This window comes from Phymastichus coffea, unplaced genomic scaffold, assembly GCF_024137745.1.
Source record: "Phymastichus coffea isolate CEN01 unplaced genomic scaffold, Cenicafe_Pcof_1.1 PCOF00017, whole genome shotgun sequence".
Classification (NCBI taxonomy): domain Eukaryota; kingdom Metazoa; phylum Arthropoda; class Insecta; order Hymenoptera; family Eulophidae; genus Phymastichus; species Phymastichus coffea.
In genome coordinates, this window is record NW_026706828.1 from 2,605,236 (window position 1) to 2,621,064 (window position 15,829).

The window sequence follows — 15,829 nt, forward strand, 5'->3', positions numbered from 1 at the left end:
CGATTCGACGGCCCAAGAGTCGACCTCCGCTATAAGAGGTATTGCTGGGTATGCAACCTGACCCAGGTGTCAAGAACGGACAACTGCCCCAACTACACCCTGCACCAGCTGTTCCGGAACGGGAGGTACCCGGAGGCCTGCAGCTCGGTACCGACCCCAGGATGGCGTGGAAGCTCTACCAGGGAATGAGGAATGACAGCGCGATTCGCCCACTGGCCCGTCAGCACCCTCGCCGCTTCAGCTCCCCCCTTTCTTCACCATCGCTTCGGAGCATCCCGAGGCTGGATTGTGTTTTGTTCTTTTTTTGTTTGTATCGGCACCGACGCCCCTTTTCGTTTCTGGAGATTTACTCTTATTTATTTAAAATTGTAAAGAGAGACAAGGCCTCGAAGCTACCTTTCCTCAAATATTGTACTCTCATTTTGTAATCTGTTTTACCTTCCTATTAAAAACGTATTCTCCCACATATTGGTTATATTTATTCCCTGGTCGAGAGAGAGAGTGGGTCGAGCTGGTACCAACCTCGCTACCAGCGTCTGGGGAAGGGGAATATAACGAGCCGAGTCTCGTTATGTCTCTCTCTCCCCTTAAGCTAATCATAATTTATCAATAACCTATGTATTCTTTTTATGTAATCTTGCTTTGCCGCAGCTGTGGATGCGGCACGAGGTAAGTCAGAGAGCACCGAGTAGAGAGAGAGAGATCCGCGTGTACGCGTGAAAGCGTGGACGCTTGAGTGTCGCGCACGTTGCCTAATTGGCTGAGACGCGCCGCTGCCGAATAGCCAGCGCGAGAGAGGGGGACCCCTTCCGCGTGTGAGCCACAATCTGCTGCCCGCCTTCGCGAGAAAAGCAAGCCCGGCTATCACTGCGACGAATAAGTGCCTTGTGCTACGCAGCTAGTGTTTTTGCTGATAAGGACCAAGGGTGTAGCGTGCGTGCGTGCGGGCAGATAATTGCCAGTCAGCCTGAGAGAGCTGCCTCGTGGCTGAACACCTGCGCGTGTCAGGACTAAACCTGAGGCCACTGCGAACCCGTCATGTAAGTGCCCGTTCGATCTTAAGACTCTCTCTCTCGCTTGCTTCTCGCTTGCCTCTCTCACTGCGAATGCTACTTGTATGCTTCCCTTGTTATCTTCGTCTTAATAAACACTCTTTCTTCTAACCGCTGCGTCGTTCCTCTCGGCACTTCCTCCCTCCCGTGTTACGCGCGCGCTGGCTCGCACCGCCCGCTGCTACCTGACCTACGACGCTCTCCGCGGGCCGAAGGCAAGGTCGCCTTCGAGGGGCATACCTGAGCCACTAGGCTGAGTCTTGCGTGGCCCCATAACGAGTTACCCGCAAGTCGAGTAGCCACTTAACATCACCCTTAACGGGGTAGCAAGATCCCCGTTACAATCTGTAGAAAAAATATCTTACGGGGGTCCGTAATAGAATAGGATAGGGTTGGTTTTTTTTCGAATTTTTAGGCTAGGTTATTAATGTATTCTGAGGTTATGATAAAGTTTTGATAATGAGTACCGATTCGATGATCCAAATAACAATAAAATACATTAAATCGATTTTTTAAATGACTCATTCTATTTTCAGGCATTAACGGAATTGCTATAACAGTAAACTTCAAATGGCGATATCTTGGACAGAAAAAAAGATATTCCAAACTTAAAAAGATATTCTGAAACTTAAAAACGTTTTAGAGGATAAGAATTCTCTACTAAGATAACGTACTCAGCTTTCAAAAAAAAAAATTTATTCAAAATGTTATTGTACCTCAAAAACAGCAAAAACAACATTTTTTGCACGTTTCGGTTAGGATATTTAAAAAACTTGATGTGATGGAGTAATTCTAAGGTGAGATTTGAATTCAGCAACCCAAAATCTACCGGAAATAACTAGTCTCATCGAATGAGCAAATTTCACGTCGGGCTGTGTTATCAATAACAGTAAGATGTCCAAGTATTTCTACTCTCACCGTGGGAAGCTAAGTCGCACAGCATTAGAGCATAAATACTCGGTCGCTCTCTAATTTTTTTGAAACTTAACATTCATTTTCAATGTACCTTGCGAAAATTTGTCTAATGACCTGTTACATTAATAAATGAAAGTCTCTCAATGCAACAAAATTATCAGAGGAATTTCTCTAGATGACGAATCAATTAAATACTTAATGTTTCGATAAAGTCATTCATAAGTGCTGTCTCATAGAGGGATATATTTCTCAAGAGATGATCATTTAATATCGTTAGGTAAGGCGAAATTGATGGCAAAGCAATACAGCAAACAGAGTTAAATTTTAAGATCGAAAATGATCATTAACTAGGTTCAACCCGCGTTGCGCCTAAGTCCTATCAAGAGTGACTTGCTGCGGCGCAGGCGGGTCTATTTATACAGAAGATGGGAAATGTGCCGCATCATTAAGATTGCGAAAATTTGCAATACTCAGATTTTTTAATTCGCACTATACAAGTTTTCAATGAATTTTGTATTTTTTTTAATATCTACAATAATCTAAAAAATGTTAAAAAATAATTTTCAATTATGACCTATAATTTTATTGCAAATTAGGCCATATTTGTTGACTCTTTTGAATTTTCAGTTCTTAACTTGATTTATACATAAACTTTCTTAATAAATCAATCGACTTCTTTTATTAAGATCAAATGTTCAACTGACTTTCTTTATTACGCTGAATACTGCTCATCTAAATTAGAAGTTCGAATTCATTTCAATTTTCATAAGTTTATAATTTAAAAACGCATCATACATGTTTATTTAATTAAATATTCATCTTTATTCAAAATTTATTGTTAATAACGGTTATGTAAAAATCAGTTATCAGCTATTCAAATTCTCAGTTTTCATTTTAGTTAATTTTCTGGATAATTATATTATTGTTCATATTTTGCATCAATAATTTTATAAAGTAAAAACAATTAATAATTTTCGCTGGAAATGTATTTTAACGGTAGCATTGTAAATCGCTTGAAAATGTAGATATTCAAACTTTGTGTGGCCTTGACAAAATTTCGCACTTCAGCGTCTCTCATGTTTATATATTTGCACTGTTGCGAATGACGTCACACTCCATATAAGGTATTGTATTAGACTATTCACAAAATAACACTCCACCGCTACCGAAAACTTGAGTTTTCATGAATTCAATGCACTAAAGAGACTCAAGGCCGTTACAGTGAAATTCAAACACCCAAGCTCTAACCTAAGAACTTTTCCTCTAATTTTAAATAAGGGAGAATACAGTCAGAGTCAGTGTTATATCCTAACTGAATTGTAGAATTGTAATAGTTTATAGGTGGGAAATACCATCTTTTTTCTCTCTCTCCCATGGTTTCGGTAGCGCAAATTCAGCGCATCCATAAGTCAGACTCCAGATGTCTTTTCTTTGCAAGCGACTTGATTTGGAAAGTTTTCTTTGACAATTCTCACTAAAACGACTGGCCATGCAATTTATCGTTCTTCAAAGTTCCAGAGTGGGTCGACTTGTAGGTACAGGAAGCGTTTGTAAGTTGATGCTGTCCATTGTAGAGAGCGGTGAAGGAAAAGTAACTTTTTTATCGCACCAATGAGCGACCTACGCGTGCCTTGGTTACTGGGGTCAGTAGCGAAAAGCCTCGAATTGAGGAGTCCGCCGAGGAATCGCGAACACGCGAAAAAATTCTTTCCGTTCCGCATAGAAATTAAGTTTCGTATTTATAAATTTCGTATTTCTAAATTCGAACAGTCCAGTTTTTACTGTTAATACCAGTCGTACTTAAATTTCGTAAACCTTTTCAGAAATAAATCGATCCTGAAAATAAATATAATCAAAAAGCCATTTTTATTTTTAAACCAAATTCTCCGCTAATTCCTCTCGACCCGTAAGGTATGAGCGACCATGAAAAGTACAAAAGTACCTAATGCACAATTTCCAGCAGTTGTATCTAGTCAAACTAGGGTACAAAGATCGTTGAGCAACCAGAAGGTATCGACGACAAGTAAAATCACCGTCATAACTGTCAGGGAAAGCGTTTATTGCATATAATATAAATGAGATACTTTAGATGCAAATAAATGAAAATTATAGTGAAATTATCTTTGAAAATGATGAATCTATGAAAATAAAACATCATAAGAAAAATAATAACACTTAATTCGAATTTTACAAACAAAATGAAGTATTACGAAAATGTGTATATGTATACGACCGGCAGTATATACTTACTGTCAGAAGAACTTATATCACCATGCTTAATAATTGCTTTTCTCTCTTCTTTTGGAAAAATCCTAAAAAAAATATATTTTGTAAAGTGAAAAAAATGTATTTTGTGAAGTGGAAAAAAATGAAATTAACGGATTAACTACTTTTCGAAACAATATCTTACAAACACAACATTTCTATAACCGACTACAAAAACGTTATAGTAACGTTGCTGCGACATTGATAATACTAGGTAGGTCTTTTATTTTGTAAAGCAATTCCCTGTATAATTTTTCTATAAGATTTTATGAAATATTTATCAAATATTTGAAACAGTAAGACGACAACGAATCATTTCTAGCTCTATATGAGACCCGGGCAAAACGAACACCTTAAGGAACAATAAAATAATCAGGTTCTAAATAAAAAACTATCCATCAAATAAAATGTGTAATACAAAGTTAACAAAGAAAACCAACAAGTCCATATAGTTATAACTCTCAAAAATTATTTTAACTAATACAATAGGTTGATAAGAAATGTAATGAAATGTTGAGTGCTCCAAAAATCGTCGGGCAAGGCGGACACCCTACGGAAAAATGTTCTAAATGCCAAAAAAATTTTATTTCATTTCTAGTACAAAGTAAACATACAAATTTTCAAATAGAATGTAATTATCACACTAAAAAATATTTGATTGAGTAAAAAAATAGATTTATTAAAATTAAATTCTGAAATACGAGGTATGTTTAAAAAGTAAGGTAAATTTTTATTTTTATGAAAAAATATTTATTTATTCATCAATATTTATGTTGTCCCCTTCAAAGTAATCCGCCTTAGATATAATACACTTGTGCCAACGTTTTTTCCAATCCTCGAAGCACTTCTGGTAAGCACTTTCTGGTATAGCCTTGAGTTTTTCCAGCGATTTTTTTTATTTCCTCAATCGTTCCAAACCTCGGTTCTTTCATGGATTTCTTGAGTTTTGGGAACAGGAAAAAGTCGCAGGGGGCTATATCCGGTGAATATAGTGCCTGATGCATGATTGTGGTTTTGTTTTTGGTCAAAAAGTTCGACACAAGCAACGATGAGTGAGCAGGTGCATTATCGTGATGCAAAATCCATGAATTATTTTCCCACAATTCCGGACGTTTTTTCATTTTGCTTCTCGCAGACGGCGCATAACTTCAAGGTAATACTCTTTATTGACCGTACTACCTCGTAGTAAAACTCTTGATGTACTACGCCACAATTATCAAAGAAAACAGTGAGCAAAACCTTGACATTTGATCGAACTTGACGTGCTTTTTTCGGTCTTGACTCTTCTGGTGTCTCATCGGGACGATTGGGATTTAGTTTCGACGTCTTAACCATAAACCCATGATTCGTTACCAGTTATGACTTTTTTAAGCATATCAGGATCATCATTTACGTCGTTTAACAGCTCTTCAGCGATGCTTCTTCGACGATCCTTTTGTTCAAAATTAAGCAGTTTCCAAACATATTTTGCTACTACACGTTTCGTGCTCAAAACTTCGGAAAAAATTGCATGGCACGAGCCATCAGAGATGCCGACGTCTTCAGCCACTTCTCTAATAGTGATTCGAAGATTTTTTAACACCATTAGTTTCACTTCTTCAACACTTTCATCAATTATTGAAGTGCTGGGGCGTCCAGAGCGAGGTTCGTCGTCAATGTCTTCTCGGCCATCTTGAAAGAGCTCATACCACTTATAAACATTTTTTTGACTTAATGTAGACTCACTATATGCCACTGTCAACATTTTAAATGTTTTGGAGCACTTAATTCCATTTTTTACACAAAATTTTATGCAAACTCTTTGATCCATTGTTTTCAACAATAGAAAATCGGCGAGCACAAAAATCATATCTAACGTTTCTATCTTGCAAAAAAAAGTAAACATAAAAACTGACTGAAACTGTGAGCATATGTAAGGGACATGTATACCAACATAATAAAAAAATATCGATGATCGAATCTACGTAGCCCGTCCAATTTAAAAATTCACCTTACTTTTTGAACATATCTTGTATTTGAACAATAAAGCTAAAAAACAAATTATATTTTGAAATTGCATATAAAACTATTGAAAATTAAAGAAAAATGAACATTTAGAAAAAAATTAATTTTAGGGGATGTCCGTCTTGCCTGGTACTCGTATATAAAAAAATCACTTTTTTAACCGAACAAATGTTAAAAAAAAATTAACCACTAATTTAGACAATAATTAACTACTGACTAATATAGTAGCTCTACAGTAGCTGTTTTCAAAGTACGTATTTCAAATATTAGACCGGAAAATCGATACATTTTTTTAGATGTAGACAGTTGTAAGCCGGTCAACAAACATAAACAAAGGTGACTTCCACTCGCTGTTATCGCTGGAAGTTCAACACTTAAATTGAATTCGTATGCTTATATCATAAGGAATATACTACTATATTTTCATATTTACTACCACCCATCCCCAGAAACATCGGGGTGTTCCTCTTGCCCAGGTCTTCCATATATAAAAAATTGTAGAAAACATAATAGTAGTGCTTTAATAACATTGGATCAACTGTTTGTAAAATATTGCAGAAATGTTGTAAAAATCTTTAAGGTCGATATAAAAAAATTCAAGATTGCCCAACATTAAATGTCAAAATGTTTTAGAAATACACAAATGTTATTTTGATAACAAAGCATTCAAGTAATTGTTTCGATAATGTTTCGGCAACATTTTACCTTAAACAAAAATGGACATATAAAGGTTGCGATGTTATAAAAATAACTTTGCAGGATTATTTTACAAACAAATATATAACATGGCGATTATCGTGATTTTAGTTTTTTATGCATCTCTAATTATAACTTTTTTTTCATTTTACGCGTCTTATTTTAGATTTCTTCAAACTAATTATTATTTTTTCAAAGCATCTAAAACAAAAATATAAGTAACCTTATTGAAAATGTTAAATTTGCCAATTTTAAGATCACTTAAATAATATTCACTTTGATGAATCCGAAATTATTTAATATTATCCACTGATTTTATCTTTTAAGTTACCGTTACAAAAATAAAAATATATACGTTATTAATACCCGTGGCATTCATTACGAAATATTTATTAAGATATATCACGTCTTGCATCGTTACGGTTATCAGAATGTAAAAAAAGTCTATATTTTAAAGTTTTTCAATTAAATTTTCCAGTTTTACATCAGATCTTTAAAATTATATATTCATCATGAAAACAAAATACTTACTTTCCATCAACAGTTAACATAATAAAATAATTAAAATAGATGCCCAAGTAAATTATTGATTTATGTGACGAAAGCTAATTATCTTCATGTATTTTACTAATGAAATGCTACATGACTTTTCTTTCAAATTACCAACAAGGAGAAAAATTCTTATGCAATAATTATTATTTAGAAAAATGTTGGCCCAAGATGAGTTAAACAAACAGCTAATGTATTGAATGATATAAATGGATATCATTTAAATGAGAAATTTAAGATGTCAATGTACACAAAAAATTACTATTTTATTTGAAGACTTTGATTCCTTCTTATATTGTTATAATAAAATGATCAATTTTTCTAACTCAATTTAGTACTTTTAGTTGCTCAATACAAATATCAAATTTTAATTTGTATGACAGTAGTCAGTCATTTTTAATTTTTTTTCAAATCTGTCCAAATTTAATTTTCAAAATATATGAAGATATGCAGCTGAGATCAAGATAGTACTTTAGTAAACTCATACTATCGATGGACTAAGACTTTCAGCAAATTTTAATTATGAATTGATTGTACCTTTGCAAAATTTGAAATGGATTGCCCATATATTTTTAAGACATAGTCAATAAAATGATCAATCAAATCGCTATCAGTATTGTCATTTTTTTTTAAATCCTTGACAAATTTACCATCAATAACACTAAACTACCAAAACAAATCTCAAAAAAACATAATTATAAATTTAACTGTAAAGTGACTTTATATTCAAAATAAAATTATTTTAATTTAAATTTTTAATTGATTAATAAAGTTGTTAAACATATTGTACATTTTTTAGATCTAAATAATAATTTTTAGATAGACTATGCACATAACTTTATCACATTTTTGAATCGTTAATTACATGTCAAAAAAAATTAATATATTATTTTATTAGTAAAATATTGAAGAAACTGGTATTTCTATTCATGCTTATAAACTTTAAAATAAATCGTCGATGAAATTTGAAAAAATGGTAAAACCGTTATATTTCGAAAGTCTTTATCGAACTATACTCGGTAACAAAAATGAAAACTAAGAAAAAACAGATTTTATATAAAACAAATGAACGCAATTAAGCAGGATGTAAAATATTTAATATTTCATTGAAAAAATTTCTTTCTTATTATACCCTATCGAATATAATAATTACCAATAAATAATCTTTTATTGGCATAATTTTATGATGTCTTTTGAGGTGGTTTCGTATCTTAACCCGTTTAGGCTCAAAACGCCATTCGTGAATCACAGTCTTTAGAGCGTTATATCTAATTCTATAGAGATTCAAAAAAATTAAAAAGGATATATTTTGAAAACTTGAAATAAGCCCTTTGTGATGGTAGACTCCAAATTAATAAAAATCATAATTATTTATGAAAAAATTACGTTTAAACAAAAAAAAAATAGGAATTTTCAGCCATCTTTTTTTTAAATCTAATTTTCGAAGCCTTTCATATTAGGAACCGATCTAGAACCTTTTTAACCGGTGGAATAAATGTTTGACCTTTGAGAATTTATTTGGAGAAATTGAGCGGTCTTGACATCATTTTGAATCACGGATTCTTAAAGGTCAAATATTTATTCCACTGGTCAAAAAGTTCTAGGTCAGTTCCCAACATAACAGGTTTCGAAATTGAAATTTAAAAAAAAGATAGCTGAAAATTTCTATTTTTTTTTGTTTAAACGTAATTTTTTCATAGATAATTATGATTTTGATTAATTTGAAGTCTGCCATCACAAAGAATTTGCTTCAAGCTTTCAAAATACGTCCTTCTCAATTTTTTTGAACACCTACAGAATCAGATATGATGTGCTAAAGACTGTGATTCACGAATGGTGTTTTAGACCTAAACGCGTTAAATTGTAATGCTTTCTGCCGTTCAGCTTTTTTTTGAAGAAAGAACATTAATTTCTTCTAAGAATGACATCATTTAGAAAATGTTAAAGTTTATTTGTTGATATATAACTGTTTTACAGTTTGTTACAAAAAATATCCTTTAGATTTTATAAAATATGCTATATAATTAATAAAAGAATAAAAACAAGAAAACATTCTATTTGACGGAGGATCGAACCCAGAACATTCGGATTACTGGATCTGTACTTCACCGCTTAGCTATTGCCAATTGTAACGATAAATACCATTGTTATACCATATGTTGCAATTTTAGGACTTTATCTTTTATGGAAAAATTAACTAATAAATCAAATATGGAAGAGTAAGACCAGGAGAAAAACTCAAACAATCTTCAAATCGCGACAAAGTTTCGCTGGTATGGCTTCCAGCCTCTTCAAATCATTAGTTATAATAATATGTAAATCACATATTTGTCAGAAAACTGAGATAGACGTTGTCATGCCAATGCTCATGCAGTCGGTGATCATGACACACACACACACACGCACGCACACACACAAACACACAATGTTAATTATTAAATAAAACGCAAATCTAATAAGATACACTTTATACGAATTTTATTAATAATAATAATAAGAAAAATGCAATCACTGCAGCAACTATGATACCTAAATACATATTATAATACAAAAACTTACCCACTTAAAAAAACTACGGTCATGTAATAAATGACGATATTCAATTATGTAATGATTTAAACAAATTGTATTATTGTTTAAAACCATTTTTTTTTATTTGCACAAAATTAGTTAAGTCTTATACTTTATTAAAATTACTCCCTTGAACAGCGTCATTTAGAAAATTCCAATAGTCTTTTTGATTGTGTAAATTATATAAATTTTTGTAGCATAATGTGTATTTGTAAGTCATAATCGGTGCGGAGATAGGATTTTTTTTAATTAATAAGAGATCCTTAATAAAATTCGTTGAAAGTGTGTTTTATTTGAAACAATTAAGATAAATTGATAAAATATAGGTCGAGTAATTCGAAGATCCTGGGTTTAACCTCGGTTAAGTTAGATTTTTTTATTTTTATCGTTTTATTAATTAAATAGTATATTCTACATCGAAAATAATTAAAAAGAATATTATCGTAATAGACATTTAAATGTAAAATAGTTTAAATTAAAATAAGTTATTTATTAATAAATAAATTTTACTGCTATCTAAATGAAATCATTTTATTGAAAAATGACCTCTAAAATCCTTCCAATTTATGACGTGAAATTAAGTCTTCAAGGGAGTTCCCTACTCCTAAAATTCTTAACTAAGGCTTCCGCGTATTGCAAAAATGATTGTTGTTTCGACTCGTTAGTATGAAGAAAATTGTTCATATTTTGAAGTAGAAAAATTTGGAGACATTCCTTAGATAGTCAAGTTCTTTATAGTCTTTGCCAGAAATAAACTTGTACTTTTGTTTATTTTGAAAAAATTATACCTCCAAATTTTTAAAATGCGTAATTTCAAACGAGAAAACTGTGTTACGAATTGTCCAAAACCTAATATATATTAAAGTTACATTATTTACAAACATTCAAAGAATGTGTATATCATTTTTTAATATTTATAAAAAAAATTCTAGTATCGAATTAATGAACTGGCGTTGAACCGCGACATCGATTTTATTAACATTTTCGTTAATAACACTTGATCAACGTACATACCTATTCTTTTTAACATGGTAATAGCTTCAAAATTCCATAAGCTTCATGTTGTCAAAGTTTCGTGAAATTCTGATCGTTGGATCTACCTTATTTGTTAGATAATAAATAAAAGAATATTATTTCCAATGTATTTTCCCATAAGAAGCAAAATTTTCATTTCGTTTATGTAAAAATAAAATATATTCAAAAATCAGAAATATACAAAACTTTGTCAAAATGATACTTTTGAAATTATAAAACGACCACCGTTTTAAAAATAATAGTTAGGTATGTGGGTCTAACGTTGTTAACGAAAATGTTAATAAAAATTGGTGCGGCGGCGCAACGCCAATTCACTAATTCGACCCTAGAAATTTTTCTAATAAATGTTCAAACTTAAAAAATGATATACACCTTCTTGAAATGTTTATAATAATTTAGCATCAATATATATTGGATTTTAGAAAATTAGTAACACAGTTCTGTCGTTTGAATTTACACATTTTAAAGATTTAGAGGTTATAATTTTTTTCGGACAAATGAAAGTACATATTGAATTTCGACAAAGACTATAAGAAAATTAACCATCTAAGGATTTCATTAAGATCTCCAAATTTTTTTGCTTTAATATATCATCAATTCTCTTCATACGGGAGAATCAAATACAACAATCGCTTTTTTAATAAGCGGGAACCTTAGTTGAGAGCCTTGGGAATAGGAAACTCTCTTAAAAAACATCTTTTTTTAAATAAACTAATAATGATAAATATTTCTAGATTCTAGAAAAGTCAAAAACCTTTGTATAAATTTAAAAAAGAAATGGATTTTTTGACAATAATTTGTATATAAAGTCACCTCAAAATAATACTGTAAAAAGTCATCATTTTCTTAGCATTATCTATTTTTCTATAGAAATATATAATATACCTTTTGATCAATTCTGATCTAAACAACCTAAAGCCCAGGTGGCATTGATTATTTTTCAATTATTTTTATAAAGTATACATATAACAAAACATTAACAAGCTTGAATTTTCAGTTTACTATTATTATTACTTTTAAATCATATTTCCTAACCTCAACTTCACTAAAGTACTATCTTTAGAAAATTATTTCTTAGGGCTATTATTAGCAGGAATAATAAGCGTATATACTTGGTTCCCAGAGGATTCTTATCTTCCAATAGATCTTTCCAAGGTTCAACATATGATATGCCTTCTTCCTTTAACTGATTTATAAAATATTCAATTATTTCTTTACCCTAAAAATATTAAAAATATAAAACATTAACTTTATTATCAAATTATAACTTTTCATGGTAATTAAAATATACCTTGGCAATATTTTGTGCATACTGTTTCATTGCCAGTTTTTCCATTGAGTTTTCAAATCCAAAAAAATTCTTTATGTCTAAACTAGCTACTTGCTCAAAGCAAGTCCAATCTGAATTTTCAGGATGAACCTAACAAAATTACTCAATATGAAATTCATAAAAATGTAGTCATTCGGTTAAAGTTGAAAATTCAGGACACTCACAAAGTATTTACATTTTTCCAAAACTGTCACTCTTGTAGAAAAACTTTCATTGTATGCCTCAATTTCTAAAACATTATTTCGACGATCAAGGACATTTCTTTGTATAAAATAAATAAAATCAACACCAATTATCTGTAAAAAGTAATGTACCACACATATTAAAAATGATTATCTTGTAAATATGTGTAATTTAATAAAAAATTAAAATAAAAAATTCATTTCAATTATCATGTAAATACCTTCTTTAAGATATATGGAGCATCTACATTTAGTTTACATCTTCTTTCTGTTGTTCGGATGGCCTTATCTTCACTTTCTTTATCCAGAGTCACTTCACAACCAACAAAAACTGGGATTTGTGGACATGTTGGAAATCTTCTTTCATAAGCCTACCAATAATTAATATGAACTATTTATAAGAAGTAATTAGAAATTTTCTGTTGAAATTATTAAAAAATAATTTTATAATTTTTACTATTTTAAGAAATGTTACCTGCAGGTTTTTAATTATTGAATTTACATTATATGACCTTTATTGCAGAAACTAATTTCCAATAATATGAAGAATCTTCACCTTTTAGACTATTAGACAATCTTCAAGTTTTATTTATAAATAACCATTAAAAAGGCACATTAAAAAAAGTAGACATTAAAATTAAATAAAGAAAATGTTATTATTAGTTTTATTTGTTACAAAAAACTATAAATGGAAAACCGATAAAATTGTTTGGATATACAAAAAACTAATTGATAAAATAAATCAAGACAATAAATTAATTTAATTAATAAAACAAATGAAAAACATAGATTGATCAATAATATTTTCAAACTCAGTTGTTGAAAAAGTAAAAATAGCAACTTATGTTCTAAATATGAAGTATCTTGATAAAGATTGATAGCAATTATTTTTAACAACATTCAATAGTACCCAAATACAACTTACCATCATAACAAGAGCAAAAGGGTATTTATAAACCCGGACAGGGGATTGGTATTGTTGTACCATATTTGGAATGACCTTTCGTTTTATTACGAAGAAAATAATAGACAGCAAAAGAAAATAGATTCGGTATCGAATCAAATCAATTTAACGTTTAAATTTCTACATATTTTTTTATATGTTCTAATATGCTTTTGTAGATTGGACTGATTAGAAAGATCTTAAAAGTTAGCACAGGAATATAAAAAATTTTAGAAAATCAATAAAATAATTATTTTCATAGATTAGCAATTTATCAATTAAATTCAAATATTGTGTTTTATTTGTTTGTGCGTTATTATTTTAATACTTAAAATAAATAAAATACAGTGCCGGTCAGCCACTTTTACCCCCCCACGGGCAAAATCAGTCTAACTTCAAAGTTTTATATCTCTGGTAGAAATTAACGTACAGAGACGCGCGTGGGTGCGTTTGAAAGGTCTTTCGGAGAGCTTTCAAATGATATGACTCACGGTTGCCATCGATTGTTTTTTTAAATTTTGCAACAATTATGCAAAATTGAAAATTCTGAAATTTTTTAATTATTTTTAACAATTAGCCAATTTTGGAAAAAAAATCGTACGAAAATTTGAAGTACACCATTTTTTAGCTATTACCAAGCCCTATCTGAATCACTCATCAAACATTTATTTTCGTCAAATATGACACGCGCACGGGCATTTTTTCCTGGAAGTGACAGTTTTTTTCAACATTTTTTATCTCCGTCAAATTGTAACAATCGAAAAAAATTTATAGGAGAAAAAATGTTTGTTTTTTCACGTAGAATACTGCAATAATTTTTTTTTCGGTTTTTCGAAAAATTTTTTTTTTCGGTTTTTTTCAATTTTTTTTTCTCACAGTCGGTACGCTAAAAAGATGAGAAACCACAAAAAAAAATTTTTTTCCACCCATTCAATACCCTGCTAAAAAAGTTCCATTCATTCCTATTCGGGATCATTCATATTCAATGGTAATCAATGAACTGAATGGTTCAATGTTCCGATGACGATTGAAACTGAATGATTTTCAATAATACTTCATGGTAAGCATAACTAATAGTAAACCTTACCATTAAATTTAATAGAATTCAATCTTTCTGAATAATACTTTGTATAGGAATGGTTTCAATGATAATCTATCCAATTGCATTGAATGAATATCAATCACAGTTCAATAAAATAATTAATCAATGATATTTTATTGTATATCTTTCTATGAATTTTAATAATTTTTCGATACAATAATTGTCCAATCATATTTTATTGAATCATATTATATGGATATTAATTTTTATCCAATTACACGGTTGGTCAATAATATTTTATAGAATGGTTTTCCATATATGCCAATATGAGCAAAAGCAATACTGTAACTTTAGCAATATTTCATTTAATAGTTTTTTTTTTAATCTTAATGATTGGTCAATATAAAAATAACCCAATCGCATTCAATGAGGTATAGTATTCTATAATTTCTTATGAAAGGCAAACAAAAAAATTTCAAATATTTTCAATTGAATATTTTTTAATGAAATCTAATGATTGGTAAATGCAAGTAAAACTCAATCGTATTCTATTGAGAAGTTGTTTGTATAGTTTTGAATAATCCTTCATTCTACAAACTTATCAAATATAATTTTATTCTATAATTTTTCATTAGATGATGAAAGAAAAAATTTCCATAATTGAATGATTTTTTATAAATTTGAATAGTTGTTCGATACTATAATTGAAGAATCGTATCTTATGCTTTGGATATTATAACGTCAGAAAAAAAGTTGATCATGCGATAAAAGACCATTAATACCCATTCAATTAGATTGATATTTTCTATTGCATATTATTGAAATGTTAGGACTTTCATATTCAAAACTATTGAAAATTATTCAACGATACGAGACTTGAATGTTGCAATAACAAACCATTGATATCAATTCAATCAAATTGATTATCGCATTCGAATGGTTTCAAATCTTCGATTTGACCACGAATTTTACCATTGAAATCGATTGGGTAACATACATGAGAAATTTCATTGAATCCTATTGAAAACCATTACTTTAATAGTATATTTTTCTATTGATAATGATTAATCTCGATTAGGAATCAATAGTAATCTATATTATTGGAACCAATAGTATTTAATATCTTGACATTTCTTGTTGGATGAGGAATCATATTCAATGGTCATTTGGAGTGTTCAGATCGAAGATTGAAAACCATTCAGAAATTCTTCAATGGTTTTCAATGGAACTTTTATAGCAGGGTTG

At 30.4% G+C, this 15,829-nt stretch overlaps 1 protein-coding gene across 2 annotated transcripts in view; it reads right to left on the reverse strand.

Annotated features, from left to right (window-relative positions):
• Positions 1 to 13,712, reverse strand: part of LOC131675206 (protein real-time) — a 749,330-nt gene extending 735,618 nt beyond the window's left edge. For both annotated transcript variants that reach the window (XM_058954109.1, XM_058954108.1), the window contains exons 1-6: positions 13,525 to 13,712; positions 12,821 to 12,970; positions 12,582 to 12,713; positions 12,379 to 12,507; positions 12,200 to 12,306; positions 4,218 to 4,279 (exon numbers count right to left, since the gene is read on the reverse strand). In XM_058954109.1, coding sequence (XP_058810092.1) covers positions 4,218 to 4,279; positions 12,200 to 12,306; positions 12,379 to 12,507; positions 12,582 to 12,713; positions 12,821 to 12,970; positions 13,525 to 13,587 — 643 coding nt within the window. In that variant the 5' untranslated portion in view covers positions 13,588 to 13,712. The remainder of the gene's footprint in view (positions 1 to 4,217; positions 4,280 to 12,199; positions 12,307 to 12,378; positions 12,508 to 12,581; positions 12,714 to 12,820; positions 12,971 to 13,524) is intronic.
• Positions 13,713 to 15,829: the final 2,117 nt, after the last annotated feature.